General features: G+C 52.7%; 11 protein-coding genes across 11 annotated transcripts; 4 read left to right on the top strand and 7 right to left on the bottom strand.

The window, feature by feature from the left end:
• Positions 1–979: 979 nt before the first annotated feature.
• Positions 980–2,346, bottom strand: BDW47DRAFT_103188 (PRCC domain-containing protein). The gene has a single exon (XM_024812017.1). The coding sequence runs from the start codon at positions 2,325–2,327 to the stop codon at positions 1,071–1,073; it is 1,257 nt and encodes a 418-aa protein (XP_024673532.1). The 5' UTR covers positions 2,328–2,346; the 3' UTR covers positions 980–1,070.
• A 227-nt stretch (positions 2,347–2,573) lies between these two features.
• On the top strand, positions 2,574–3,602 carry BDW47DRAFT_124511 (uncharacterized protein; the record flags this gene model as incomplete). The annotated part of the gene is made up of 1 exon (XM_024816271.1): positions 2,574–3,602. One exon carries the CDS (start codon positions 2,574–2,576, stop codon positions 3,600–3,602), a length of 1,029 nt encoding a protein of 342 aa, XP_024673531.1.
• A 135-nt stretch (positions 3,603–3,737) lies between these two features.
• On the bottom strand, positions 3,738–5,626 carry BDW47DRAFT_103184 (legume-like lectin family protein). The gene is made up of 6 exons (XM_024812016.1): positions 5,236–5,626; positions 5,146–5,169; positions 5,011–5,081; positions 4,853–4,934; positions 4,538–4,798; positions 3,738–4,478 (listed from the first exon to the last, which is right to left on the bottom strand). Exons 1-6 carry the CDS (start codon positions 5,335–5,337, stop codon positions 4,020–4,022), a joined length of 999 nt encoding a protein of 332 aa, XP_024673530.1. The 5' UTR covers positions 5,338–5,626; the 3' UTR covers positions 3,738–4,019.
• Positions 5,627–5,763: 137 nt separating this feature from the next.
• On the top strand, positions 5,764–6,311 carry tim13 (protein translocase subunit TIM13). The gene is made up of 2 exons (XM_024818107.1): positions 5,764–5,947; positions 6,022–6,311. Exons 1-2 carry the CDS (start codon positions 5,828–5,830, stop codon positions 6,244–6,246), a joined length of 345 nt encoding a protein of 114 aa, XP_024673529.1. The 5' UTR covers positions 5,764–5,827; the 3' UTR covers positions 6,247–6,311.
• Positions 6,312–7,015: 704 nt separating this feature from the next.
• pkaC (cAMP-dependent protein kinase catalytic subunit pkaC) lies at positions 7,016–9,231 on the bottom strand. Its single transcript, XM_024818090.1, has 4 exons — positions 7,934–9,231; positions 7,615–7,868; positions 7,174–7,548; positions 7,016–7,118 (listed from the first exon to the last, which is right to left on the bottom strand). Exons 1-4 carry the CDS (start codon positions 8,672–8,674, stop codon positions 7,091–7,093), a joined length of 1,398 nt encoding a protein of 465 aa, XP_024673528.1. The 5' UTR covers positions 8,675–9,231; the 3' UTR covers positions 7,016–7,090.
• Positions 9,232–9,798: 567 nt separating this feature from the next.
• On the bottom strand, positions 9,799–13,020 carry BDW47DRAFT_103179 (Sin1 family protein). The gene is made up of 3 exons (XM_024812015.1): positions 12,733–13,020; positions 12,144–12,626; positions 9,799–12,082 (listed from the first exon to the last, which is right to left on the bottom strand). The coding sequence occupies exons 1-3, from the start codon at positions 12,753–12,755 to the stop codon at positions 9,997–9,999; spliced, it is 2,592 nt and encodes an 863-aa protein (XP_024673527.1). The 5' UTR covers positions 12,756–13,020; the 3' UTR covers positions 9,799–9,996.
• A 199-nt stretch (positions 13,021–13,219) lies between these two features.
• BDW47DRAFT_103178 (replication factor C subunit 1) lies at positions 13,220–16,917 on the bottom strand. Its single transcript, XM_024812014.1, has 5 exons — positions 16,727–16,917; positions 16,625–16,649; positions 16,475–16,565; positions 14,095–16,415; positions 13,220–14,020 (listed from the first exon to the last, which is right to left on the bottom strand). Exons 1-5 carry the CDS (start codon positions 16,811–16,813, stop codon positions 13,404–13,406), a joined length of 3,141 nt encoding a protein of 1,046 aa, XP_024673526.1. The 5' UTR covers positions 16,814–16,917; the 3' UTR covers positions 13,220–13,403.
• A 220-nt stretch (positions 16,918–17,137) lies between these two features.
• BDW47DRAFT_103175 (mitochondrial 54S ribosomal protein uL16m) lies at positions 17,138–18,749 on the top strand. The gene is made up of 6 exons (XM_024812013.1): positions 17,138–17,259; positions 17,328–17,791; positions 17,858–18,200; positions 18,335–18,469; positions 18,537–18,595; positions 18,655–18,749. The coding sequence occupies exons 1-3, from the start codon at positions 17,202–17,204 to the stop codon at positions 18,035–18,037; spliced, it is 702 nt and encodes a 233-aa protein (XP_024673524.1). The 5' UTR covers positions 17,138–17,201; the 3' UTR covers positions 18,038–18,200; positions 18,335–18,469; positions 18,537–18,595; positions 18,655–18,749.
• On the bottom strand, positions 18,109–18,704 carry BDW47DRAFT_124504 (uncharacterized protein; the record flags this gene model as incomplete). The annotated part of the gene is made up of 4 exons (XM_024816270.1): positions 18,109–18,200; positions 18,335–18,469; positions 18,537–18,595; positions 18,655–18,704. 4 exons carry the CDS (start codon positions 18,702–18,704, stop codon positions 18,109–18,111), a joined length of 336 nt encoding a protein of 111 aa, XP_024673525.1.
• A 459-nt stretch (positions 18,750–19,208) lies between the features above and the next one.
• On the bottom strand, positions 19,209–22,170 carry BDW47DRAFT_116571 (cytochrome c oxidase assembly protein CtaG/Cox11-domain-containing protein; the record flags this gene model as incomplete). Its single annotated transcript, XM_024814953.1, has 8 exons — positions 19,209–19,304; positions 19,361–19,459; positions 19,532–19,700; positions 19,766–20,388; positions 20,454–20,547; positions 21,316–21,791; positions 21,855–21,924; positions 21,974–22,170. The coding sequence occupies 8 exons, from the start codon at positions 22,168–22,170 to the stop codon at positions 19,209–19,211; spliced, it is 1,824 nt and encodes a 607-aa protein (XP_024673523.1).
• A 1,298-nt stretch (positions 22,171–23,468) lies between these two features.
• BDW47DRAFT_13374 (uncharacterized protein) lies at positions 23,469–25,182 on the top strand. The gene has a single exon (XM_024817914.1). It carries the CDS (start codon positions 23,526–23,528, stop codon positions 25,131–25,133), a length of 1,608 nt encoding a protein of 535 aa, XP_024673522.1. The 5' UTR covers positions 23,469–23,525; the 3' UTR covers positions 25,134–25,182.
• Positions 25,183–26,495: the final 1,313 nt, after the last annotated feature.

Raw genomic sequence — 26,495 nt, 5'->3', positions numbered from 1 at the left:
GCCTCATCCTCGCCCCAACAATGGCCACCAAACTCCGCGGCGACTTCCGCACCGGCAAGCGCCTCAACATCAAGCGCATCATCCCCTACATCGCGTCGCAATACAAACGCGACAAGATCTGGATGCGCCGCTCGATCCCCTCCAAGCGCAACTACCAGATCATGCTCGCCGTCGACGACAGCAAATCCATGCTCGAAAGCGGCAGCGGCCAGCTCGCCTTCGAGACCCTCGCGCTCGTCGCCAAATCCCTCAGCATGCTCGAAGCAGGCGACCTTTGCGTCCTCGGCTTCGGCAGCGAAGACCACGTGCGCGTCGCGCACGAATTCGGCCAGCCTTTCTCCGCAGACGCAGGCTCGCAGGTCTTCCAGCACTTCAGCTACCAGCAGACGGGGACGAACGTGCGCAAGCTCATCGCGGACTCGATCGCGCTGTTCCGCGAGGCCCGCTGGAAGCAGTCGCCTGGTGCGGGCAACGCCGACCTGTGGCAGCTGGAGCTGGTGATCTCGGATGGTATCTGCGAGGACCACGATACGATTCGGAGACTGGTGCGGCAGGCGCAGGAGGAGCGGATCATGATTGTGTTTATCATTGTCGATGCTGTGAAGGGCAGCTCGATCTTGGATCTGAGCCAGGCGAGCTTCGAGCCGGATGAGGAGAGCGGCACTGGCGAGATGAAGCTGAAGATGAAGCGGTATCTGGAGGGATTCCCGTTCCCTTATTATCTTGTTGTGCGGGATGTTCGTGAGCTGCCGGCTGTTTTGGCGACTGCGTTGAAGCAGTGGTTTGCGGAGGTTGTGGATGTTTCTTCTTGATTTTATTATTATGGTTTGGTGTTTGGATGTATTAGATTGGGGGGTTCTTTTGTTTGTTTACATGTTTCTTTTTGATTGTTGTTGTAACTACTAAAAGCGTATGCTTGCATTACTAGAATTTCATAAAACGAATCATTTATTGACGCTCTGATTAGTAGAGAAAGTGAACCACGCGATGCAAATAAGTTACACAAGCACACAAGTATGGTATCCAAAATAGAGAATGAAAACATGAGGGAAGAAAAAGAGAAAAAGAAGTTACGACCACCCATACTTCGACCCCGCCTCCTGCTTGTTCCTCTTCCCAGCTGCAAAGCTCTCCTCCAAGGCCTCCTTCTGAGAGCTCGCCGCATTGACTAGCTGCTGCAGGGAGTGCTTTCCGGGCGCGATAGCGCGGACAGGGTTATGCTGCTGCGCAGCGAGCTCGGCGTGCGACATCTCCTGGTTGGCGACGTACTCGCGGTCTGTGTTGAAATGCAACACCTGCGCCTTGGCGGAGTCGGCGTTGCGGCCGAAGAGGTGGCGACGCTGGGCGCGCGAGAGGTTGAGGTCGTCTGCGATGTTGTCCAGTGTTTGCTGTGGTGTTCCTGACGATGCGGAGCCTTCCGCGGCGGACTGGGCTTCTGTGGCGGGCGCAGGGCCGGCTGCGGGTGCGTCTGGGGTTGCGCTGTAGACGAGCGGTTCGTAGGATGTCCCGTAGGTCTGGTAACTGGGGGCGGTTGTAGCGGAGGAAGAGGTGTCTGACGAGCCTAGGGAGAAGAGGCTGACTTTGGGTTTCTGCGGGGCAGCTGGTTTCGCCTCGACAGGGGGAGTCTGCTCGCTCGCAGGCTGTGCCGCCGCCGCAGAAGCAAGCCCTTTGACGGCGTCACCAGCAGGAAGCGGCGGTGCCGGCGAAGCAGGCTTCTTCTTCTTCTTCGGCTGCGCCCTCCCAACAGACAACGGCTTAAACATCATCGGATTCCCCTTCAACTTGACCTCCTCCGGCTTCTTCATATTCAGTCCATCCGCATCCGGCCCCGGAGTCGCCCCAGCACCGCCCTTGTCCTCATCTTCCCGCAAACTGCCCGCCCGAGGTATATCCTCATCACCTCCACCACCGCCTAAACTATCGAAAGCCTGATCATTCCTCATCTCCGCATCAGCACCCCGATCGAACCCCACCGTCGCACCCGTCTTCAAGCTAAACGGTTTCCTTGCAGCAGGCGCCTTCTTCTCATTCGCGACATTCTTCTTCGGAGCAGGCAGCAGGGAATTAAATCCCGAGAAAGCACCCCCGCCACCGCCAGTTCGGGGCTTCTTGCGCGCGGGTCCATCGTCCCCTTCGCCGGTGGGCTCGGGTTTGATCTCTGGGAGGGCGACGCGGATTTTGCGCGGGTTGCTGCGGTCGACGATGGAGGGAGGGGGGTTTTTGGTGCTTGTGCTTTTGGGGGCGACTGCTGCTGGGAGGGTGGGTTTGGGGGTCGTTTCAGGTTCGGAGTCGGAGGCGTCTGAGTCGGAGTAGGATACGAGGGCCATGGTTGTGGTTGATGTGGTGCTCGTGAGGAGAGACAAGAGAGATCAAGAGGACGGAGATGATGCGGCGATGAGACGAGAAACTTTGGGGCGACGAGCACGGGCCACATTCTCCCAAAGAGGGAATTGCGATGATCAGATAAGATAAGAATATCATCACTCGAATTCACCCACATCTTTGTCTTCCCACTTACACACTCTCCATCTCAACTCCACTCATCACATCACAGCACCCCCAACTCCGCAAGAATGGACACAGCAACACCACCCCAAGACCCTGACCCCGCAGTCTCCGAAAAAGATTCCACCCACCCCACCGCCCGGCCCAAAAAGTTCCGCTTCAAAAGCAGCACCAGCAGCCGCCGCACCCACCCACGCACCTCCTCAGAAGAAGAAAAGCACGCGCGACACCGCGCGCACCGCGCAAAACGCTCCAAACACACCCATCCACGCTCTCCATCGCCAGATTCAGTCTACACCACCAGCAGCCGGTTATCACCAGGTGCCGCATTCCGCGAATCGCTGTTCGACGCGCTGGGCGACGACGAGGGCGCCGCATACTGGGAGACTGTGTACGGGCAGCCGATACACACGTACTCGGTGCCGCAGACGCGGGGCCCGGATGGGGAGCTGGAGCAGATGGATGAGGAGGAGTATGCTGCTTACGTGAGGGCTAGGATGTGGGAGAGGACGAGGGAGGGGATGGTTGAGGAGCAGGAGAGGCTGAGGGGGGAGAAGGCGAGGAGGATTCGGGAGGAGAGGGAGGGGCAGAAGAGGCGGCGGGGACAGGAGGAGAGGGATGGGTTTGAGAGGGCTGTGGAGGAGAGTTTGGCGAGGGGGAGGGAGAGGAAGAGGGGGAGGGCTTGGGGGGTCGTCTGGAGGAGGTATTTGGGGTCCTGGGGGGAGGTGGATCGTGCTGTTGCGGATGTTGGGGCTGATTCTGCGAAGGGCGATAAGGAGGGGGCAGGAGGGGAGGCGACTAAGCTGCGCAATTTACTGTTTTGGCCGGTTGAGTCTGGGAAGAGGAGGGATGTCTGTCGCGAGGCGGTCGAGGAGTTCATGCGCCATGCACCGGTGCCGACTGGGGTGGATGCCGGGGGGGTAGATTCTCGCGAACTGCTGGTGGCTACGCTCAAGGCGGAGCGTGTGCGGTGGCATCCGGATAAGATCCAGCAGCGGTATGGAGTGCTGGGGATCGACGAAGCGGTGATGCGCAGCGTGACGGAGGTATTCCAGATCGTGGATGAGCTGTGGGGGGAGATGCGCGGACAGTCTTAGCCTCTTCTCCTCTCCTTCCCTGCTTTTATGTTTTGCGGATTGCGTTTTGGCGTATAGATACCCTTGCTTATACTTTGTTTGTTGCGGTCGATTATGATCATACTAGGTATTACTGGTATTATCCGGCATTCGGATTGAACACAGGTTATCTCCAACCGAATTATATACTGCTTCCTCATTGTCCCCTTTAGAAAGTCCACCGGGCATCACAGAGCCAACGGATAAGACTATTTTAAACAGCCCAATACGCAATCAAACACAGCTATGCAACAACGCAAATGGAATATCAACGAACAAGGTAAAAAAAGAAGAATGATAGATAGATAAGATGGACAGAGACGCTTGTCTGTTTTCTGTTTTCTTTTTTGGTGGTATATATTCATCATCCCGCACTCAACTATCCCATCACTTCACCGCTCAAAACCGGGAATATCTCTGCTTAGACCGCCAGATAGTGAAGCCCACATAAGCACCAGCAATAGCGAAGAGCACCAAGATAGTCTTGAAGAAGAATCCAGCCCAGGTACCGCCACTGCTAGCCGACTTGGTTGACTTGCTGCTGCTCTTGCTGCGGTCACTCTTCCCCGAGGAGGATGACGAACCGCGGCTGGAGCCCGCGCTGCCGCCGCCGAGGCTGTATAGGTTCTGCGACTTGACGGAGATGATGTCGTGGTTGTCGCTGAGCTCGCCGGTCTCGCCGGAGAAGCCCAGGTAGGCGACGGAGGGGATGGCGATGTTGGTTTCGGGCGCGGTCAGCGTGAAGCAGTTGGTCCAGGTGTTTTCGGCCTTGTACTGCAGGTCGAGCGTGAGGGACTTGTCCTGGAAGTAGGTGAGGCGCGCTTTGGTGGGGACGGAGGCGCCGCGCAGACCACGGGCCTTCAGTTTGTTTAGTATGTGGTTTGATTTATTTCGAGAGGGAAATGATGAGAACGTACGGAACACCCAGCCAGCTCGTTGGACTTGCCATCGTGCGCCTGGTCGTAGCTCGACTTGCCATCGCCCATCATGGCCATTACGTAGGGGAAGGACGTGCCGGGGCGGTTATTCTTGTACGTGTCGAAGAAGATACCCAGACCTTCAAAGTTATCCGCGGACCCAAAGACGGGGCCCTGCGTCGCGCGCTGCTTGGTGAGCCACATGGCAAACCCGTCACCGTGCAGATTTCCCTCGCCATGGATATTGAACTCGACCTCGATCTGCAACCCGTCAGCACTTTATCCTGTCCAGCCGGTCGTTCTCGCGCTACTCACCTCCCAATTGGTCGCGGTGAGCGGGACGCGCGAGAAAATCCACCCCTGTTGCGACGGACGATCGGCCGTGAGACGAACATATCTGGACTGGTCAGTACGACCTGCGGTAGGGTCTCGAGGCGGTAGGGGCCGGGGCCGGGGCCTGCGGTGGAACATACTTGTCGGCGCGGATTACCGTGTCACCACCAAAATCGAACCAGCGGCTTTGGAAGTCTGAATCCAGGTAGGGCTGGGATTGGGTCAATTGACTGCGTCATAGGCTGGGGTTGGGGGAGAGTTTGGGAGGGACCCACCGGAGAGAGACTGTGAGTGCGGAGCTAAATTATGGTTAGTGGATGACAAGCAATAGGCAAGGAGCAATATGTAATAACAGCTGCACCCACCGGAATGCTCTTGATGTTGTCGTCGCCGTCGTAGGCGGAGGCCGCTGGGATGGAGGCCAGACCGGCCAGGCCCAGGAGGGTCGAAAGCCGCGGAAGCAGCATTTTGAGAGAAACAAGCGTGAGCTGTATTCCAGGAGGTAGAGTCGGAGAGGACGAAAATCAGGACAGATCAGCTGCGACGTAATCGGATTATCGGACTAGAATGGACAGCTTGTCTGCCTCGGAAGTATAGCGGGGGGGAGGAAGATAAAGGTAAACAAAATGAAAGTGAAAGAGGGATATACAGTTGGATTGAATGATAAGGAGTAAGAGAAACGAAGTCACGAGAAGAGAAAAGCCAAGTCAAGAAGTGAAGAGAAAGAAAAGAGAGAAAGGCAATGCAGCAGTAAACAAGAGAGAGATAATCGAATGGTTCCCTCGATCCATCCAAGTGTCCACATCGCGGGTGTGGCGCAGTCGGAGCTGGAAGCAGCCACACTCACCGCCGAACTTCAGATCTTTCTCTTTTACATCACATACTACTACCTACACCACTCTACAACAACCTCCACTTCGATTCAATCAACTCACACACCCCAACACCACCATCAAAATGGCTCTCTTCGGCTCCAGCTCCAGCACCCCCAACAACAACCCGCAGGAGGTTAAAAACACCATCAAACTGCAACTGCAGCAAGAGGCCGCCATGGCCAACGCCCGGAGTCTGATCGGAGTACTACTCCCTCCCCAATCCCATTCAATCAGTCCAATCCCTATAGAATCCTCACTAATAATCAATAATGATAGAAAATCAACGAACACTGCTACGACGCCTGCATCCCCAGCCCCGGCTCCTCCGTCTCCCCGAAAGAAGAAACCTGCCTGTCGCAATGCATGGAAAAGTACATCGCCACGTGGAACGCCGTCAGCAAGGCTTACATCGGCCGTGTTGCGCACGAGAGCAAGCGTCTGGGTGGCCAGGAGAACACCATCGCTATGAACTCGCTTGCTGTGGCGCCGAATGATCAGTAGACCCTTTCTTCTTTCTTTGATTGGGTTCTCTTTGCTGTATTTGTGTCTGTGTCTGTGTTGAGTATTGGTCTGTGTTGGAGATGAATGGTGTTTTTTTTTTGTTTGGGAATAGATTCTGTCATGAATTTTGTTATGTTTTTTTATATGTCGATGTATAATTCTGGCCGGTTGTTGGATGTGGCAGAGTGGTGATGTACGATATGGTGGATCTTCGGTCTACGTTTCCCAACTGAGTGATGCATCTAAGATCGCCTTTATTCAATTGAGAGATTAAAACAAAACCTAGGTTCATTATACAGGTAACGAGACGATCACATGGACACGGACGGTTTCCTAACAATCCGGTAGACTGGACTGTCCCAAGGGAATCAATCCATTACAAGACCTTAATCCATAAAAGCTCACTCCAAGAAAGCCCATTCCAGGAAAGCCCACCCAGTCAATTCCTCAATCCATATAAAGTTTAGAGTGATGAGAAAAAGAACAAGAAATAAATAAATATGGCATACTTAAATAATATGATGCCATCACGCCGGACAATCCAAAGTCATCCATCCGCGCGGGAGCTCCAAAAGGCACCCTCCGCATCGAATCGGCCAGCGATCAAAAGACAACCAAGCAAGACCACGTATCCACCAGTCAGGAGGATACGACCAGACAGGTCTCGTAGGGACCAACGCCCGGGAGGGCGCTAGAACGTAGTCCGGCTAGGCGAGAAAACGGTGAAGCATGCGCCATCCGGTGCGAGAAAGGGGAAGAATAGAAACAGAAGATAATGAAAGTCATTTGAAACTGCCGTGTAGACCGCAACCTCGTTCTATACGTCGTCACTCGTAGTACGTGGTTAGAAGTCGGGGAACAAATGGCCGTGTCTAGTGATTATCAGCATGAGAAAGAAGAGAACAAAGAAGAATGAGAAAAACATACGCATCTTCACCCGAGTGACCATATGATTCAGTCTCCTCTGGATATCGGTCATACTGGCTGGCATCACCCTGACCGCCCCGGATGGGCGGCACGTAGGGAGCGTCGATGTCCTTCCGGGCCAGCCGATCCCAGGTCACCTCGGCAAACCACGGGTGCGTCTTGATATCCTCAGACCCGCCGTGCAGGTTTCCCAACCGCTTGGTTAGGTCGGCGGTGATGAGCTGCGAGAGCAGGTCGACCGCGTCGGGGTTCAGGTAGGGCGGGTATTTTACCCGGCCGCGCAGGATATTCTCGTAGATCTTGACGGGGGACCCGCTGTCCCAGAACGGGGTGAACCCGCACAGCATTTCAAAGATCAGGATGCCCAAGGACCACCTGGCGAGGCATCAGTGAGGGGTTCCTTCTGATTGACTTTTTGTGTTCACGAGGTCCAACACTCACCAGTCCACTGATTTGTTGTATCCCTTGGACGAGACGACCTCGGGGGCCAGATAATCGGGGGTACCGCAGAGCGTCCAGGTGATATCGGGCACCTCTTTGGCGAAGCCAAAGTCGGTGATCTTCAGGTGACCATGTCGATCGAGGAGAAGATTCTCCGGTTTGAGATCGCGGTAGATGATCTGCTGCGAGTGGAGGTAATCCAGCGCGAGGGTGACCTCGGCGGCGTAGAACTTGGCCACGGGGTTGGGGAAGCGCTAATTTTGTTCGCCATTCGAGTTAGGGATGTTTCGGACGATGAGGGGTGGAGCAGGGGACTCACTTGCGATTTGCGCAACAGACTGAAGAGTTCACCACCCTCGACGAAATCCATGACCATGTAGAGATTGCGAGCATCCTGCCAGGTGCCCCACAGGGTAACGAGGAACGGGTGTCGGACGCGACTGAGCATGCGACGTTCGTCATTGGTATGTTCGATCTGCTTCATCTTGACCACTTGGGCCTTCTTCAGCACCTTGATCGCATAGAAGCGATGGTTGTGCTTGGACTGCACCAGGTGGACCCGACCGAAGCTCCCGGTGCCCAGGGTGCGCTGCAGGGTAAAGTCCTCGAGGGAGTATTTCCCCTTGGTGGAGCGGGCGGTCTGCTGCTGCGGGGCATTCTGCCCCTGAGCACCGGCGGGGGTCTGCTGGTGGGCGCTGGCGGGATGGGAAGTCTGGTGCGAGGGGTGGATGATATTCTGGATGCTGGCGGCATTGGCATTGGCGTTGGCGTGCTGAGACTGGGGCTGCAGCGCCGGGCTCTGGTGGGCGGGCGAAGGGGACAAGGGCGCGGCGGATTGCATGGGGGCAGCTGGTTGAGCGGGGTGGTTGGAGGTGGGATGGGATGGCTGTGATTGTTGAGGAGAGGAAGTCGGTTGTTGGTTCGAAGATTGCGGCGGAGATTGGGGATGGTTTGGTGACGTCGCCGCGGGGGGAGGGGAGGAACCGGCTTCCAACTCTTTGGAGAGGGACTGCGAATCCTTGGTCCGCCGTTTTTTCAACAGACCTCCTAACGTAGGCATAAGGAAGGATAATAAAATTAATAGGGCAGAATAAAAGAAGAAAGACAATCAATCAAAAAAAAAGAAAAGAAAAAAAAAAGGATGAGGAAGTGGCGTTGGTTTAAATTCAGGAAAATCAGGTCGACCCCTCTTTGTGGTTGGGAGAGAAAGAGAGAGAGAGAGAGAGGGAGGGAGAGGGAGAGAAGAAGAATAGGAGGAAAGAAAGAGAGAAAGAGAAAGATTTGGTTCGGAGCGGATACGGGCGGACTCTCTGCTGCCCCCTCCAGGATGATCAATTGAAGAAAGAAGTAAGAGTTGGATAGATGGAGTCGATGCGGTGAGTCTGGGTTTTTTAGTCTTTTTAGTCCTTTTTGTATCCTGAAACTGCTGTTGGGTTGGAAGTTGTATAGGCGTCAATACCACAACACGTTGCAACAAGAGGATCGAGAGAAATCCAATCAAGAAAGAAACCAAGAAAGAACAGAAAGGACAGAGAGAAAAGAGAAGAAAAGAGAGAGAGAAGAGAATCCAGCCAAGAAAGAAGCGGGGCAATCAGGCTTAATTAATGAATTCATTCATTCATTCTTTCATCCATTGATTGATGCATGTATGTCCTACACGTTATAGTGGATGTACTGTACACTTAATGACCAGCTGGACTCGACATACATCTCCACCCCAGATCTGTCCACCTCAATGCAAATCCATTCATTTCGGTCATTCCAGAAATCAATGAATCCCCTTCAATCCCCAGATCATGACTCCCATCCACCATGAAGTCATCACTCGACCGACTCTTCCTCGGAGAAATGTGTCTTCTAAAGTATCTGTCCATCACCCCGGATTAGACAGAGTTCACCTTTCATCATCTACTGGTTAGAGTTCAACCGGGCTGGATCCTTGGATCTCTCCAGCATGGGAGAAATCAAAACTTCATGGTGACTTCATCAGTCTCAGCGTCATCATCGTCATCATCAGCTGGCATCATACCTGTCATATCATCCTTTGCTGGATGGATACTGGATATTGATCGGTGGAACGCCCCGCTTCTCGTCCCGGGGCCGAAGGGGAACCTCCTTATTACCTATCCTCTCTATGGAGTATGGGATCGGCGGGATTCAGAGGTATCTATCGTTTGAACCAGCTATGTTTTTCATGATTGTATTTCTTCTCCCATATACTCCATACTCCATACTGAAGACAATGGTCAAATATCAGAGTCATGAATGATGACTAACCATATTCCCAACCCAACTCCTATCCAATCAATCAAGTCCACCAACAAAAACACAGACAATAGACAGACAGTGTAATAAAAAAAAAAGAAAAGAAAAGAAAAGAAACTATATCCGGTAATGCGCCATGTTCTTCTTAATCTCATCCACAATCTCCTCCGCCTCCACCGTATTCTGCGCCTCAAAGTCATACCGCTTCTGCTCGTTCGCATCGTTCCCCCGCAGCACCACCACCCGGAAGTTCTTCGGATGTCGTCGACTGACCTTACACCCCACCACGTCGTTGAAGCTGATCGACCGCGTCTTCGTGTCCGACCCCGTTTTGCCCGTGTCCCCCGGGATGATATGCATGTAGTCGTTGTCGAACGTCAGGATGCGGTGGTTCGACGCCGTGAACGACATGGACTGCTTCCGGAACACGTGGTACCGCCGGTAATACCCCCCGATGAGATCCTGCTTCTGCGTGAGCGGGTGCAGCATCCGCTTCTCCTTCTCGCTCTTCTTGCCCTTCTTCGTCCCCGTCTTCGTCTTGCCGCCCCCGCCGCTCTGCTCGATCAGCAGCGGCGCGTTCGGCGACGAGCTGCCCGGGGACCCCGTCAGCGGGCCGAACCGCCGCCGCACCAGGTCCAGCTCCACGATGTGGCCCAGCGCTTCCACCGTCCGGTCCAGCGGCGCGATCGTGTTCGACCCCATCACCTTCAGCAGGTAGTTGCCCTTGTCCAGCCCCCACCGCTTGCACACCGAGTCCAGGATCTCCGCGATGTAGCTGTCCGTAGACGTGTTCAGCGTCGTCATCTGCGTAGACCCTTCCAGGTTGATGAACCGGATCCGTAGCGTCTTCGACACGCCCAGTCGCGGCGTCGCGTGGGAGATCGGTACCGCCGGACGGTCCGCCGGCGTCAGTGTGTTGTCGTTGAGCGCCGACGAGAACGGCTGTCCCAGGATCGGATTCGGCCGCGGGCCCTTGCTCGGCAGCCCGGGCGAGTTCGCCGACGGCGGGACGCTTGCCGTCGATGCGCTGGGGGTGGTGGCCGCGGCCGCCGTCGCCGTCGTCACCGCATCACCCGTGTCCTCGGCGGGGACGGTCGGGCTATCCATCGGATATAGACGCTCGTTCTCGACGAACTCCGCCTCGGAGGCCTGCACGAGGGCGAATTCGTCGTACTGGTTCCCTCGGGAACGGCCGCGCGCTCCGGCGGCGCGGTTGTTGTTGTTGGACGTAAAATCCGTCATGGGAGAACCGCGGCCCAGCGCCGGGAAATCGTACTCCACCTCCCCGTCCTCCATCATGCGCAGGGCCCACCGGTTGACCGTAAGCTTGTGCCGTTCGATGGCTGGATCTCGGCCCTCCTCCGCATACCGCCACAGGGCGAGCCCGATCGCCTCTACCACCGTCACCGGCGCCGGCTGCTCCGCTAGTTTCGACTCGCGCGCCAGCGGGAGCTCGAGCGGCTCCTCCGGATCGGCCGAGAACGGCAGATAGAGTTTGATGTTGAGGGCATCGGTCAACCCCTTGCCCGAGAGAACCGCAAACTTCTCCACCGGGTTCGTCGGGGCGCGCTTGCGCGCATTGAGCGCCTGGGAGAGCAGACTCACCGGCTGCACGGTGCTGATCGGTCGTGGGGGCGGGAGGTCGTGCAACTCGGGTGCTGGGGCTCTGGCCTTTCTGGATGTAGACTGCTGCGACCCGGTCTCGCCCTGTAATTTGTGCATCAGGGCCATGGGTGACGAGGAGTCCAAGCCCCCGGTGATCTCCACATCTTCTAGCAGGGACGCCGAGCCAGCCGTGGCGCCGAATTCAGACGAGAGGGCAGACCCGACGGACTCTGCCCCCGAATCTTCTCCCTCCTCGTCCGACTCCTCGTCAATCCGATCGTCCGGTTCCCCGCGCCCCAGTCTGGATGGCTCGATCACCTGGTCCCGGTTGGAAAATTGGATATGCCGTCTCTTGTATTCCAGGTCATTGTCGGAGGACATGTCGCTGCTGGTGGTTGTCGTAGTGTCTCGTCGGGGCCGGCTGTCCACGGTCACCGCGGTTCCCAGCGACCCGGTGCGGTAATGGCTACCCATGGTCGGGTGCGAGGGCAACGTGACCATAACCTGAGGCCCCTCTTGTCGATCAGTGGAACGGATGGGAGACGATCCGGCGCGTGTACGGATCGGCATTTTCGTGAACTTGATCTGGTCCGCGGGTCTAGAAAACATTAACACAATCCTCGTAGAACAAGGGGTAATATTTGCAGTCTACCACCGACCTTGGCGCACTGGCACTCTCCCCATCATCATCACTCTCGTCACTCAAATCACTACTATCATCTTCTTCGGCGTCTCGCGGTTTGAGGTGCTCCGGCTGCTGGCGCTCCCGTCGATGAGGCTTCTTCGCCCCCCGTAGATTATTCCGGCGCCCGATGATATCGGCAGTACTCTTCCCAGTCACCATACCCCCTTCCTCATCCTCACCGTCTTCCCGGAGGTCATAGTTCCGCGCCTCGGAAGCGTCTCGAAAAACCCCTAAATTGTAATATTCGGACGAGACAGCCGCTGTCGTGGGGATCGGTGGGGAATAGGTGCGCTTGATATGGGCGGCCGCGGCGCCCGGGTGCGCCGAGGCCGAAGACCAGCCCGCCGCTCGGAACCCGGGCGTGTTCAGGACGGAGTTGTTGACGTTGATAAGCCGGTCGCCGATTCCATCTTTGATTGTAGAGAGATAGGATGTGCGCAACTGCCAGATCGTAAAGCTGACGCCCTTGGTTTTAGTTCTCTTGTTGCGCGCGTGATGCGTGATGGTTGCGGGGAAGGGGAGATAGGGTAGATTGAGGGAAGGGCGGCGCATCGCAAACATACTCTTCGTTGTGAAGGAGAGACATCTTCTATCTCCTGGTTAGAATTCCTCCCCTAGACATACAAGTACAGATAAGGTCAAGACACCCAGTTGGAGGTTTGTTAGGTCGCTATCGGCAGTCGACTCGACATGGCTCTAGAGGCCGCGGATAAGACGATCAGTTGAACAAAGAGTGACGACCCCTCATCCAGGACCAGCCTGTTTTCACGAAATGGGGAATCCCTGTTAAGCAATAAAACCAAACAGATAAGAGAAAGAAAGCCGCCGGAATCAGCCGTACGGGAGGTAGTATGGGGATATCAGCCAGAGGTCTGTCAGGAAGTGACAGGTCTGTGGATGGAGAGAAAGGGAAGAGAGGAGATGATCCCGTGGCCAAGCCAAGCCTTCCCAGCATCTCTCTTCCGCCGATCAGTATAACTTTAACTCCGCCATGTATCCGTAACAAAGCAGCTACAAAGACATAAAGGTTATAAATATAATGTCAACACGTCTGATGTATGTGAGTATATTATATCCTCAGTTCCATTGTAATATTTTAACACCCAATACCAATACACGAGGGCTTAATCCCATTGTACTCAAATCACAAAAAAATACAGGTAGGCTGTGCCAATCCACAAAATGTCTCATCAGAAAAGGGAGAAGAGCAGACAGATATGAGAAACAGTCACCCCTATGCACCCTTCGCCTTAGGCTTTCGGCCTTTCTTCTTCGGTTTCTCATCATCGTCATCAATAAAGTCATCGTCGTCTGCCTTCTTCGCCTTCTTCGATCCCTTGGCTTTGCTACTCCCGCCCTTCGCTGACTTCTTGGGCACGCGGACATATTTGTCCTTCTTCAAGTCGAGTTCCTCACCCTCGTCTTCCTTGGTGTCGTCCTCCAAGACCTCTGCATCGTCGGATTCCTCGAGGGCATCCTCGATATCCGGTTTCTCCTTGGGTACGTTCTTCGGCGCAATGACACTGCTGGCCTTCATGAAAGGAACCGGATGCGATCGTTGGTTATAGAGTCGTGTGAATGTAGCCTTGGTTTGCGTGTCCAGCTTGACCTTGGATTCGTCCATCGGACCAAGTCCGAGCTCTACCAGCGCGTCCCAATCTTCGCGGGTCAGGAAATAACTGTCCATGAAGTCGATCACATCGTCAACGCCGTCCTTTCCTTCGTCCATCAAGCGCCGGACCATCTGGTCCCACAGAGTAGGAATATACTGTTGTCGGATCTCGTAACGATCGCCAGAAGCGCGGAGGCGCATGTGGGATTGGATTTCTTTCACGTAGCGCCAGAGTTTTCCTGTGGATGTGTCAGTCAACCGTGTTCAAATTACTGATCTTGCAAGGAGTTAGCGACGATGGAGGATCGCATACCTTGTTTGCTGTTCTGGCCCAACCAGCTGGTGAAGGACGTTCGGTCGGTCAGATTACCGTAGGTGTAACTGGCAGGCCGCACGAAACTAAAGACAGCGTGGGTAGGCATCAGACTCCACTGCTGCTGTGATCCATGGATCATACGGTCGACAAGGTCGCCGTCACTAATGCTAGAAGCAGCATTGTCGGCCAATTCGAGCAACTTCAGTTTTTGCTCTCGACCATGGTAATTGCCCGCCAATGTTGGCCTTGTTTTCAAGTAGTTCTCCTGAAGCATCAGATAGCTAAACTCGTGGTCGTTGAAATAAAGTTCGATCTTCTCATTCAGGGTGGTCTTGGAGCTCGGCGAGAACATGTGCGCGCTGAGAATCTTGCCGGCGATATCCCAGGGTTTCAAGATGATATTCTTTTCCCAAGCCTTGGACATCGCCTGTCCTTGCTCAAAGCTCAGGTTTGTCTGGTCCAACTTGACAGTTGACAGCATGTTGATGACTTGTCGGATATCGGCATGCGTCCCTTCAATCAAACTGTCAAGGATGGGAGGTGGGATCTTCAATCCTTCTCGGAAGCAGATCGTCGAAAGCCGAGCTCGGATCTGATCTGCTGTCGGCCGTCTAAACGGGAGATCGTAGGTGATCCGATCAAACGGCTTCATCTTGGGAAGCCGCCGTTCATTGCAGATGAGTATGATCGGTATGCTGGTTTTCTTTGCGACGGCTGCTAACGCACCCACGCCACCACGGTCTCCCGCGGACATTCCATCGACTTCGTCCATGACCAGAACCAAATTCTTCCGTTCGCTCTGTACCTTCTCACCAGCGCCTGAGAAATATCCTTGCAGGGACGTGGTGTCTAGGACGCCAAGAAGACCGGTTTCCACAAGTTTTTTGCTCCGTGTGTCACTAGCATTGGCCTCGACAACGTCGAACCCCTCCAGCCTGGCGACTAGATGGGCGGCAGTAGTTTTGCCGATGCCAGGAGGTCCGTGGATCATGACAGCGCGATATATGCCAGTTCCATCCTTCCCAGGCCTCTTGAAGCCGAATTTAGCATTTTTCCGCCAGTCGCGAAGCCATGCCTGCAGTTTCTCAACTTGCCCTTTGTTCCCGCATATCATACTCATCGACGAAGGCGCATATTTCTCGGTCCATAAACGGTCGTCAACCTTGGAAGGCTGTGATGAAGACGGCGTCTGCGAGGATTTGGCTGCATCCGAGCTGCGTTTAGCCGCTTCTTTGCGTTTCTCCTCCTTTTCAATCTCGGCAGCCATGGCTCGAATCTTCTCCTCGTCCGCCTTCTTTTTCGCCTCGAACTGGGCAGCTGCCTTCCCATCTCCACCGTTCGCTGGGAGTCGCCGGATGAGGTCGAATAAACCTTGTTCGTTGATCGTCTTCAGGTTTTTCTCCCTGATGGTTCTGAGTTTAGACGGCCCGGCATCGTCCCCTAAAACAACGTAACTTGTTTTCGAGCTCGGAGCCCCGGTGACTTTTCCGCCGTACTTTTTGACCAAATTTTGTCCCTCGTCACGGCCCAGTGTGTCCAAGACACCGGTGAAGACGAACGACATTCCTGCAAGGCAATTCTCCGCCCCTACAGGCAGTTCACCACCGCCCGATGCGGGGGGATCCCGTCCTTTCTGAGCAGCGAAATTGAACTTCTTCCCATCCGGATTCTTCGGTGGCGGTGAGGGTGGCCGGACTGTAGGAATACTGTCGAGAATATCTTGGACCTCTTTGCTTTCAGGGCGCGCGCTTTGGGGAGGCGCCCTTGGTTTCTTAGCCTTCGGTGGCGGGGCGCTCTTCTTAGGGCTGGCTTCAAACTCAGCATCCTCCTTGTCGATAGCCTCCGACTTCCTCTTCCGAGTCGGTTTTGCGGCTGCCGATTTCGTGGATTTCGAGGGTAGGTCCTCCATCACAACATCATCATCCGATGCGGAGGTTTCTTTCTTCTTCCGAGTCGACGCTGACCTTGCCGGCCTGACCGCAAGCTCCTCAAAGTCGCTTTCCCCGTCACTGGGGGCTTCTTCAACGTACTCGTCGTCACCTTTCCCGGGCTTCTGGTATTCCGATGCAAAGATATCATCTCCGCCAAGCCCCTCATCGTCGGCAATAGTCTTCCCCCGTCGGGTCTGTCGCTTTGGCGGCTCCTTCCTATTGGCTTCTTTGCTCGTCTTTGCGCCCTTTCCGGCCTTGTCGCCATCGGTGGGCGGCTCAGGCTCCTTTGCCGCCGTTGCAGTGTTCTTCGCAGGCCTGCCTTTCTTCTTACTGGAAGCGAAGTAATCCGACGTGGATGTTGGTTCACCCTCCGCAGGCGCGGATGTCCTGTTAACGAACACCAGTTAGTACTGTATAATGTCCAGAGTGGTCGCGGCGGATCATACGGTTTATTAGCAGCTTTGGGCTGCTGAGCAGGCGCCTTCGCTACCGCAGTATCCTCTTCGTCGTCGCTATCATCGACAACCTTCCTGCTGCCTAAATGAAATCACCAGTCAGCAGGCCGTAGTACAGCCAGAGCATTCCCCAAACCATACGTTTTTTTCTGTCGGTGGAAGATTGCTGATGTCAATACAAACGTTAGCAAAGAAGTCGTACAATTGTAGAATTTCGCATTTCCCAAAGTTGTATGAGCTCACCTCTTTCTTCGGGGCTGGCTTCGCAGGAGACGCAGCGGAGCCTTGGCTCGACTTGCCGCCAAAGAAGTTCCTGATATCGGCAGGCATGGTGGCTCAACGACAATTGAACATGACCTGAGGTTGATACAATTCTAACCAATGTCCACCGAGCTTTATAAACAAAATTGGACACGGACGTTGGCAGTGCTGCCTAGATGAATGCCTAGAGGAAACCGTGATCCAGGCAAAGTAGCTCGACCCGGAACACGAACGCGCCCGCAACCCGCAGGCGCATCAACGACGTGACTTAATGAGGGTTATGTAAGCCACAGAGCGGGTGGCACGTGCCCAGGGCGGTGTGTCTGGACGACTCGGGGATGGGCGAAATTCGGACTTCCTGATACGTCGATAAGTGGCTTTGGAAGTCAGCGATACCTTTTCTCCAACGTCCAGCATCGATTGAGTTCCAAGGGCCTATTGTTCAATTGGTGTCGCAATGGGCTCGCAGATGAAGATGTTTTCGGGGCCTCGGCTAGGCTTCCTCCGCCCTACCAGTGAGCACCAGTGTCCTTGTTCAAAGTTTTCGTTCCGCATCAGAAATCTAACCAGAGTGGGACAATAGTTCTATCGACGTCCTTCACGGGCCTCCCTGTTACTCGATGCTTCTCGACGACTTCGCCTGCCCTTGACTGGCTGACGCCGAAATATGCGGAACGGTCCAAGTCCCCCAAGGGTCGCCCGCATGTCGCAACTGGCGGCTCTTCCCGAGGCACAACGGTCGTTTGGGGCGACTATGGCCTGCGTATGAAGGATCACGACCGTCGGTTGCCCGCTCAGCATCTGAAGATTGCAGAGGAAACGATCAAGCGACGTCTGAGGGGGATGAAGTACACGCTTTACAAGCGCGTGAGCGCCAACATTGGTGTGTACACCAAGGGTAACGAGCAGCGTATGGGTAAGGGTAAGGGTAAATTCGACTACTGGACGGCCAGGGTTCCGGTGAGCCGGATCGTGTTCGAGCTCAAGGGCGACCTGCACGAGAAGATCGCCAGAGAGGCCTTCCGACTGGCGGGCCACAAACTGCCCGGTGAGTCTATGTCTACGCATTAAATAGAGGGAGAGCATTCGAGACTAACGACCGGTATCAAATTAGGTCTCTGGGAATTTGTCGACAAAAGCACTCCGCCTGTCGTCGGCATCACAAAGCTCGGCAACGGCGTGACACTGGAAAGCCTGAAACGAGCCCGCAGAAGCCCCGCCCTGGGCACCGAGAACCTCCCCAACCCTCCGAAGTCGACCTCTTCCTCCACCAGCCCCACGGCTCCCCAATAAACACTCCGCACCGCAATCCTCCCACCTCATGACTTCATTTTCCCTCGCTGCGCTCACGTCTCGACCACCGCTCAGGCTCCTACGCCGGATCCCGGTCCATACCCCTGCTGTCTCCGGCTCCTAGCGGCCGTCGCGTCGCTAGCCTGAGCGTTAAACGTCCGGCCTTGTGTATACTATTTATCAGCTTTGGTTCCTCGTTCATTCGTCCATATCTTTCGCATCCTTCCGAACATGTCTTTCTACAATATAACACACGGAGTTAAATAGAAGGTAAAAGAAAATCGAGATCCACTGTACCGTCCTCTGTAGTATTCAAGCCGCTGCTGGTATACTCTTTGCCCATTTTCTTAGCCCACTCGGCATCTTCGTCTTCGGGTTTAGGAGCCGTTTCCTTTGATGGCCACTGTTCGCTCTTCGTATGCGGCTCGTGCGCTAGACCGTACGGCATCAGCAACGTCGCCAGGCAGACTGCCTCCCTTTTCAATGATAGAAAACGCACCTCCCAATTGCCCGGTTTGCTTCGCAGGCGGTACCGTAAACTCCTTTATAGATTCATACCTAGTCATTATTCAGTGACTGCACGGTATATCTGCCTGTTTGGCGAAGGCGGAACTTACTGCGTGCTCTCACCACCGGGTTCGATGTCCACAAGTTTAGAGTCTGACATACTGCGTAAATGGCTGAATGAGGCGAAAGGTTACTCATAGAAGACTATACACTGTTTGTTTCGTTCAAACGAAATATTTTACAGACGCAAGACTTGGATCCAATGGGATGGTAGTGTGGTTATATAAGAGGTACATATGACGTAGTACACCTTCCACGCCCCAGATACCTACTAGACCAAGTCCTGGTTTCCATAGTAGGAAAGGGAGCGCCGCAGCGAGCATGGAAGTGCTAATATTCTTATTATCGGTTAAAAGGGATTCTTGGCTAATACATAAGCCCCGGTAATCTCTATCTTTTGAAATCCCCGCAGATATACTATACTAAGTCAAGACCAACTCCGTCCATCGCCGAGAGGCGCATCAACACAAAGCCAGGAAACACTCTCCGTTATGTAGTAAGAATATAGGAATAGTAATACAATCATGATTCGTTTCTTGTCTGATTTTACGGTTTAAAAATCCATGCCCATCAGGTAGCTGTATGAGACGTTAGCGTTAGTTTATCATAAGCAGTTCAGTGACATTTCTAATGAGATGACGAACCTTTCGTAGATGCGCATGAATTTCGCGACAAATGCCTCTAGGTGGAAAATCACTTTCTGTATCGTAGTTAGAAAGATATTTTCTTGTCAGTCACATAGTTACGGAGCCTTACACTGCCTTGCTTGACTCTATGCTCGTAAAAAGCAGACCATTGGATCACCTCGGGTTTTAAGGCATCGTCGACCTTAGCGATTAGCTTGAAGGTGAGGGTCTGCGTGGTTGTTAGCTCTTTCTTCTCCTCTCTATGAATTGATAGCTTTTCGGCGTGTAGACTGGGCCATACCTTGAGAATTGTCGTTGGCGGTATACAATGAGTCAACAGATCATACAACCGTGAGCGGACCAGCAGAATCTGTGCCGGAGACCGCTCAGCGAGAATTTCGTCCGCGATCACAGAGATCAAAACCTCCCAGTCTGGAGGCGGAATCGGCGTACTATCTGTCACTTTTTCACTATTCACCAAGTAAGCCTCTCATCAAACGATAACTCAACGCCCGAGCAAGAAAAGCCAACCTACCTCTGAGCATGAATAGCCTCAAACATAAGCAAAGCGCGCCGAAGATTCCGCCCACAGTCCTTGGCGATCCGCTTATTGAGCTCACTCGCCTCGTTCCAGCCCTCTCGCCGCCCAGCCGCGCTCAAAACAGAGCAAATATCCTCCTCCGTAGGCGCGGCCACCCTGACCAGCAGGGTACGGGAGCGGATAGGCGCAATGATATTCGAGGTGCTATTGGCCAGCAGGATCAACCGCAGGTTAGGACTGTACTTCTCCATCGTCCGACGCAGCGCCGCCTGCGCATCACGGGTCAAATGGTCAGCCTCGTTGATGACCACGACCTTGAACCGCTGTTTCGCTGACAGGTCGACCTGCTGCGTCTGGGCGATCTCCTTCAGCAGCTCCTGCACCACGACGCGGTCGTAGTGCCCGACGTCCGACGGCGTGATCTCGAGGTGGTAGACGGAGGAAACGATGTTGAACTCGAGTTTGCGGTTGCTGGTCGTTTGGAACACTCGCGCGTCGATCTTGATCTTTTCCACGCCGGGCCCGTACAATTCTTTCAGTGTCGCGATCACCCGTGTCTTTTTTCCTGCTCCTGACGGTCCGTACACGAGGAGATGGGGGAAGTCGCCGCTTTGGGCCTAACAATCATCAAAGTCGTTAGTCGTCTTGACATGCAGTTTATTTGGTGCTGTTCTGTCCTTACCAGCGACTTCAACCGATCAGAGAGTTCGGGGTGGTATGAAAGCGCGTCAAGCGAGCGTGGCCGCAGCTTATCAACCAGGAGCGCCATTTTGAGACTGTTTGGAACTCGCACAAATTGGCCTGTTCCTATATAATTGATCTGCCTGAATTGCGCTTTCTGTGGTGGTCGGAAGATCTTAGTAGCTTATGCGGTTCAGGTCACAGATCCAGCGGCGGACGCGTCGGTTCGTGGCACGCGAACTTAATTGGTGGTCCGTGCAGGCACCCGCTAGTTAATCCGTCCTGGCATATGGATTCTAGGCGCCCACCACCTGCCTATATACTTGCCTAGGTGCCTACTACTTGAGTATGGAGCGCCTACTTGATGTATCAAGTATACTAATTGGGGCTTGGATTGTAATCATTAGTTTCTACAAGCCAGTGGAACACTCCATACATTTGTTTCAAGAATTTCTCAGGCATCATGCTTCTTCAACAATCACGTTACAAATGCAAGCTCATCTCACATAATGCTATAGTATAGTACAAAAGCCACTAAGGCGTATTCTATAAAATATAATACAAGTATATCTTGGGAGAGGAGGGGGTATTTCCCATGCCAACAGAAATGTCCAAAGGGGCGTCGGTGCCCAATGTGTCGTCGGTTCGATAGCCGGCGGTGCGTATCTCATATCACATTTCTAGCGCCGTCCAATTTTTCTAGCCAAGGTACCGAAAAATCCCATAAGACTCTTCGTCGCTTGCCATCTATTTTAAAAGAACCCGGACCGGTTCACCGCATATGATCTCAGCCCGATGGCAGAGGTTTCAAAACGCCGTTATCGTCGTATTTCGCCTCTGCATAGATCGTCAGTATCTGGTACACCAGCCCGGACGGGAACATCTGTATGATCTTACTGAAAAATGTGTACGAAAGCGTGATGGTATCGATGCCCTTCATTGCCGGGTCCCTGGCAAAATCAGGGTCAATGAAGAAGAACACCGGCATATCCACGGACTCTCCCGCATTCAACTTCTGCTCTTCGAAACAGAAGCACTGGATTTTGCTAAAGTACGGAGCAACCTGTCCCGGAGTCACACTGTATGTAGCGATACCGATGATATCTGCGGGTCCCTTGTTGGTCGCTGTGTAGAACGCGAGAGCCGTCTCTCCGGGCAGCACTCGGACTTCACGCTGCTGTGGGGTGAACTTCCAGGGTAATACGTCCGAGACTGATCCATTGAATGTGATCCGGAGCCGGCGAGAGTCGGTGACGGGGACAACGCGCTCGGAGGCATCTCCGTCGCCTCCACGGTGAGTCAGGATAGGCTGGCCGCCCCATCCGGTTTGTTGGCAGATCTATGGGGCGGGAGAAGTCAGCATTGCGCATGAGGTAGTCGAATTGTTGGGACGGTATCGGACCATTTTGTACAGAGGAACAGAGCCATATGCGAGGGCCACCGTGCCCAGGATCATACTCGCTGCGTAGTACCTATACAAGTTAGGCGCTATCCAACGAATAAGAACGATTTGGACGGTACATCGTGGACGCATTGCGCTGCTTAGATTGAGGTGTATTGAACGGCGCAGAGGACGCATTCCGTCCGAGGAACGAATTGTGACTGAAAGACCTCCTCCCTAGTCCAAAGAATGTCGTGCTAGGGCATGATGGCGGGATCCGGGAACCAAGTCCCTGTTGCGGAAGGCGACTCCACAAAGAGGTTAATCGATGTAGCATGGCGAACGGTTCTCAGGTTATGATGCCGAATAGATGCAAAGGTCCGGTCCCTGCAACATGCGCCCCGACTCACGCCGCATGGCACGTGACTGCGACTTGGCATCGGCCCATCGTTATCGATAAGGGTACGGCGGATCAGGAGATTTAAGGTTAACGTCGGTTTCCTTCTAAAGACCCAGAATGACGACTGAGGTTATCTAGGATGCTGAAGTGTGGAATTTCAATTTAGAGATGGGTAGATGGGCTAACCATTAGGTATCTTATTGTTCATCTGCTATACTTTGGGTGGCTAAAATGATCGGTATAAAACTTGTAGTGAATACGATGAGATATATACTCTGTGCATGTTGATGTCAATAGTAATAGCCCTACTATGTATAGACCTGCAATCGGTCAACATCGGCTGACTTACAGAGTTTTTCTACACAAATTGTCTTTTTACTCTTCATGTTTTGTAACCATTTGTAAGAAACACTTTCGTACTCACTAGCATCATCGATATTATCAATATCATCGATTTTTTTGACCAGTTCATCGGCCTCCCCGGCATCCTTTTCGATCCTTTTCGCTCTAGAATGTGCAACTGACCTGGGAGATCCGGCACCCAAGAGCAGAACCGGAGCCTTATATAACGGCAAAGTGAGGTTGTGCTGGGATATGAGTTATGGATATGACTTATATAAAGTGTGAGTCGGTATTTTGGTTCAATGGCTGTCAACAGCGATATAATCATATCAGGTTGTACCTCTGTGACTTTGTCCACTACCGTGAAGTGTACCAATGACTCATTTCACTCAAAAGTTATTGGTTGGAGAATATCCTATAAGGCTTTCAACGTATATTCCTCCAAGACTTGACTCTACTTAGTCACGGGTTAGGCTTACCCAAACACCGTGAAAAGCGTAAACATGGCTATACGGAATGATCCAAGGCATACTCATGGTTGTCTCCACCTATTCGCAGAAGCTGGCTGGCTGATATTGATATTAGTGAATACCAGCTGTTGGTCTTCTATCTACCCAGCTTGTATCTAAAGTACAATGCTCGTGTATCATACCCCAGGACGTGAAGACGTGCTTCAGAGATCTATTCTGTTGGCTCTACCTTTGATACTCAGTACACAAGCTCCGCTGAACGTTTAAGCACGTCGAAGTGATCGTCATCGGGTCAGTGATTCCATTATGACACCACCATGACTCAAAGATATGCCATGAAGCTTTCCCCATTGCCTCCTTTATCTTGTCATCACCCCGTTCCTTTTCTTATCAACCTCCTTCTTCCTTGACCAGTCTCACTACCTTCTCACTATCATCATTCCTTCCATCAACCTCATTGATCAACTCCTCTTTTTTATCATGCGTGTGTTGACTGGCGCAGATGAGATCATTTTAGATGAGATACTTATCTCACCACGAAGCGATCCGGAGGACGACGCTTCGTCACCCGAAAGACGGCGTATTGTGCCGCTGTTTGAAACCCTTAGCTTGAAGCAGATTCTCATAATCGCTCCGAAGACTGCCAATCTGGATTCATCGAGTTTCGCCGCGGAGCATTTTCTAGGCAGCAAGGCGATCATTGGCGAGTATATAGCCTCTGACGGAATCATTCATTCAGAACCTGTTCAGGCTAATTGTATCTTAGAGTCCCGACGTCTCCACCGTCCAATCTCAGAGCGCCGTCACCTGAAGCCTGTGACTGACATGCTACCATCATCAGTGTCAAACCCCGAGGCGTATTCTCTGGCATCCCGGCATGTCATACTCCCCTTCGATCTTCACCAAGATCCCTCCCAATTTCAAGATAAATCCAACTACGACCTTCTCTTCAATCTCTTCCCTCGTGTTCAAGCAATTGGATTCGATGACTATACCCTCACTTTCCGCTTTCTTGAACTTCCCGCCCAGCCGTGGCCAAAAACAGTTGCCGGAGTCCCTAGTTATCTCACTGCCGATCCAAATGACCGGGGTCCCACGGGGCCGCTTGGCCACTGGAGCCGCTCACAGATCTCGTTACAGGGGGATCTAGATCTGAGAAGAAATGACGCCGCCGTGGGTCTGATATTTGACCTAGTTCGGGATTTCTGTTCCGGGAACCAGATCGCAATAAACGAGATCCAATTTTGGGGAAGTTTCGTCATCATCGTCTTAGACCATGACAGTGACGATGTTCTGGATGCCGTTCCAGGCTCGGTAGCTAGATGCCCCTGTTTCTATCTCTTTGAGGCCGAAGTGCGGAAGGATTGCAGGTCGCATGTGCTCAGGGCCAAGCCAACCCTGCCCTCCCATCACGTCGATGACACTAGATATCAAACGTTGAGACCTGGTGTGATGCTAAGTGCCGGAAAGCCCCGCGGTCAAGACGACGAGATACTGAGTTCATCCGGCATCCTGGTGAAAGACAAACACGGTCGTGGATATATGACAGCCGCCGCGCACGCTTTCCCTGACGGTGATTTCGACACCTTGGTTTACCACCCTCGCTTTTCGGACACACCACTGGGGAGGATAGAGACCACAGAGACAAACACAGACATTGCCCTAATAAGGCTGGCCCGCGATGTACACTTTGTGAACGAACCCTTCGAAAACACCGTCAACCCCGGTCCTCCTATCAAATTCAAGGAATTTGCACGTGCCGCCTCGACCAGGCTGGGCGAGTCTTGTCGGATGGACACCCCGTCTTCGGGATACGTGGAAGGGACCAAAAGAGTCCATGCCATTAGGAAACTCCCTCGGGTGTGTGCCTACGAGACAAAGGATACGTGGATACCCGCGGACTGGCTCTATATGGGCCAAGGCTCGAACATGGCCTTGTCGAGTGAAGGGGCTGGTTCCGTTGTCTGGAATACAGATCACCAAGTCACTGGGTTCTTCCGATATGCTCCTCAATCGGGGATCTTTAAGGATTACGCTCAGGTTATTGCTGCTGATAATCTTATTGATGACGGGTATACCATTGCCTAGTTGTGCCTTGCCTAACATCCCTTTTTTTTTTTTTTTTTTTTTTTTTCTTGCGGAACAGAATGACTAGTCAATCACAAAAGATATTATCGCAATGTAAAGATAGCTATAATAAGGAACCCGCAGCGCCCAGAAGTGTCTGGATATCTTTTGTAGCCGAGTGGCATTCTTTGCGTCAGTTATCATGACACCTTTGCACTCCGCGAGTAATCCTATAATCACATAATGCGACACGTTTTATAATTAGTTACAGAATCGCGCTCAGATTAGTTCTTGGATCATCTAGCTAGATAGTCGCGGATTGTGACCTATTTTGAATTGAGTATGTTATCAGTGAACCAAATTGACATATCTGTATCACTTGTTGAGCCTGTCTAAAAGTAAATTCATATCTACTTTCGATCTGTAAACGTTCTACACTTCCTATTCGTTGTCTATTGCCGTATTCAACACCACATGTTACTTGAAATAACCATCTAATATATTTTGTTAATACTATGCCTTTCATCTGAACCATTGCACCAAAAACATCAATTGGCGAATGGCAGGGCCTTGATATCCAACCTAGTATTTCATACTATACAATCATCCTAGCAGCCTCACTGCTTCCCCGAAGCCACGCTCCTACCTAAACCCCAAGAGCTATGATGTTACCTAGCCACTCCACCAGTAAGTAGCTACTCCAAAGTAATTGAATCAAGTTGAATCCAAGACACGACATTTGCTGGAAGAGGCAGTGAGTGACCGGGGCAACCAACCAAACGGTCAGCTGACCTACAGAGAATTCTCCCACACGTTGATCGTTTAATTTTTTTTTTTTTTTAACAATCTGTGACCTTCTTATAGGATTGGACATCATCAAAATTTGTCCCTTTCAGACTGTTTTTTGTCGCGTGTTTCCAAAATATGCTATCAGCCAACGTCGGCTGGGTTGCAGTGTCTTCCCGCCCCTCCTATATAAATCGTTGATTTGATACTTTCTGCTTTTGCAATTGTTCGTAGATTTTTCGATAGTTTCTAGATTACTCAATATTATTATCATTGATATCTGGACCGTTTATCGGTCCACCCACATAATTATAATTCAGAAATGAACTATATGTATTAACCGACCATGCCAGCAGAACAGCCCCAGTATTAACAGACGAACCCACCACTTGGCATCGAACTAGTAAACGTGAATATGGACATAATAATAACTAGTTACAGATCAACCACATAATAACAACAAATTTAGATCTAGTAAGCGTTCATGTGCATAGCGTTGAGATCTTGGCATGGTGGCCTAGAACAGCAAAGGCCATAATACTGTCGAGTAGTACTACCATGCCAGACCAGAAAAGAAAACTTTGAGGGGTAGAACAA

This window comes from Aspergillus candidus (assembly GCF_002847045.1).
Source record: "Aspergillus candidus strain CBS 102.13 unplaced genomic scaffold BDW47scaffold_13, whole genome shotgun sequence".
Classification (NCBI taxonomy): Eukaryota; Fungi; Ascomycota; class Eurotiomycetes; order Eurotiales; family Aspergillaceae; genus Aspergillus; species Aspergillus candidus.
This window is presented reverse-complemented; position numbering and strand designations above follow the sequence as displayed.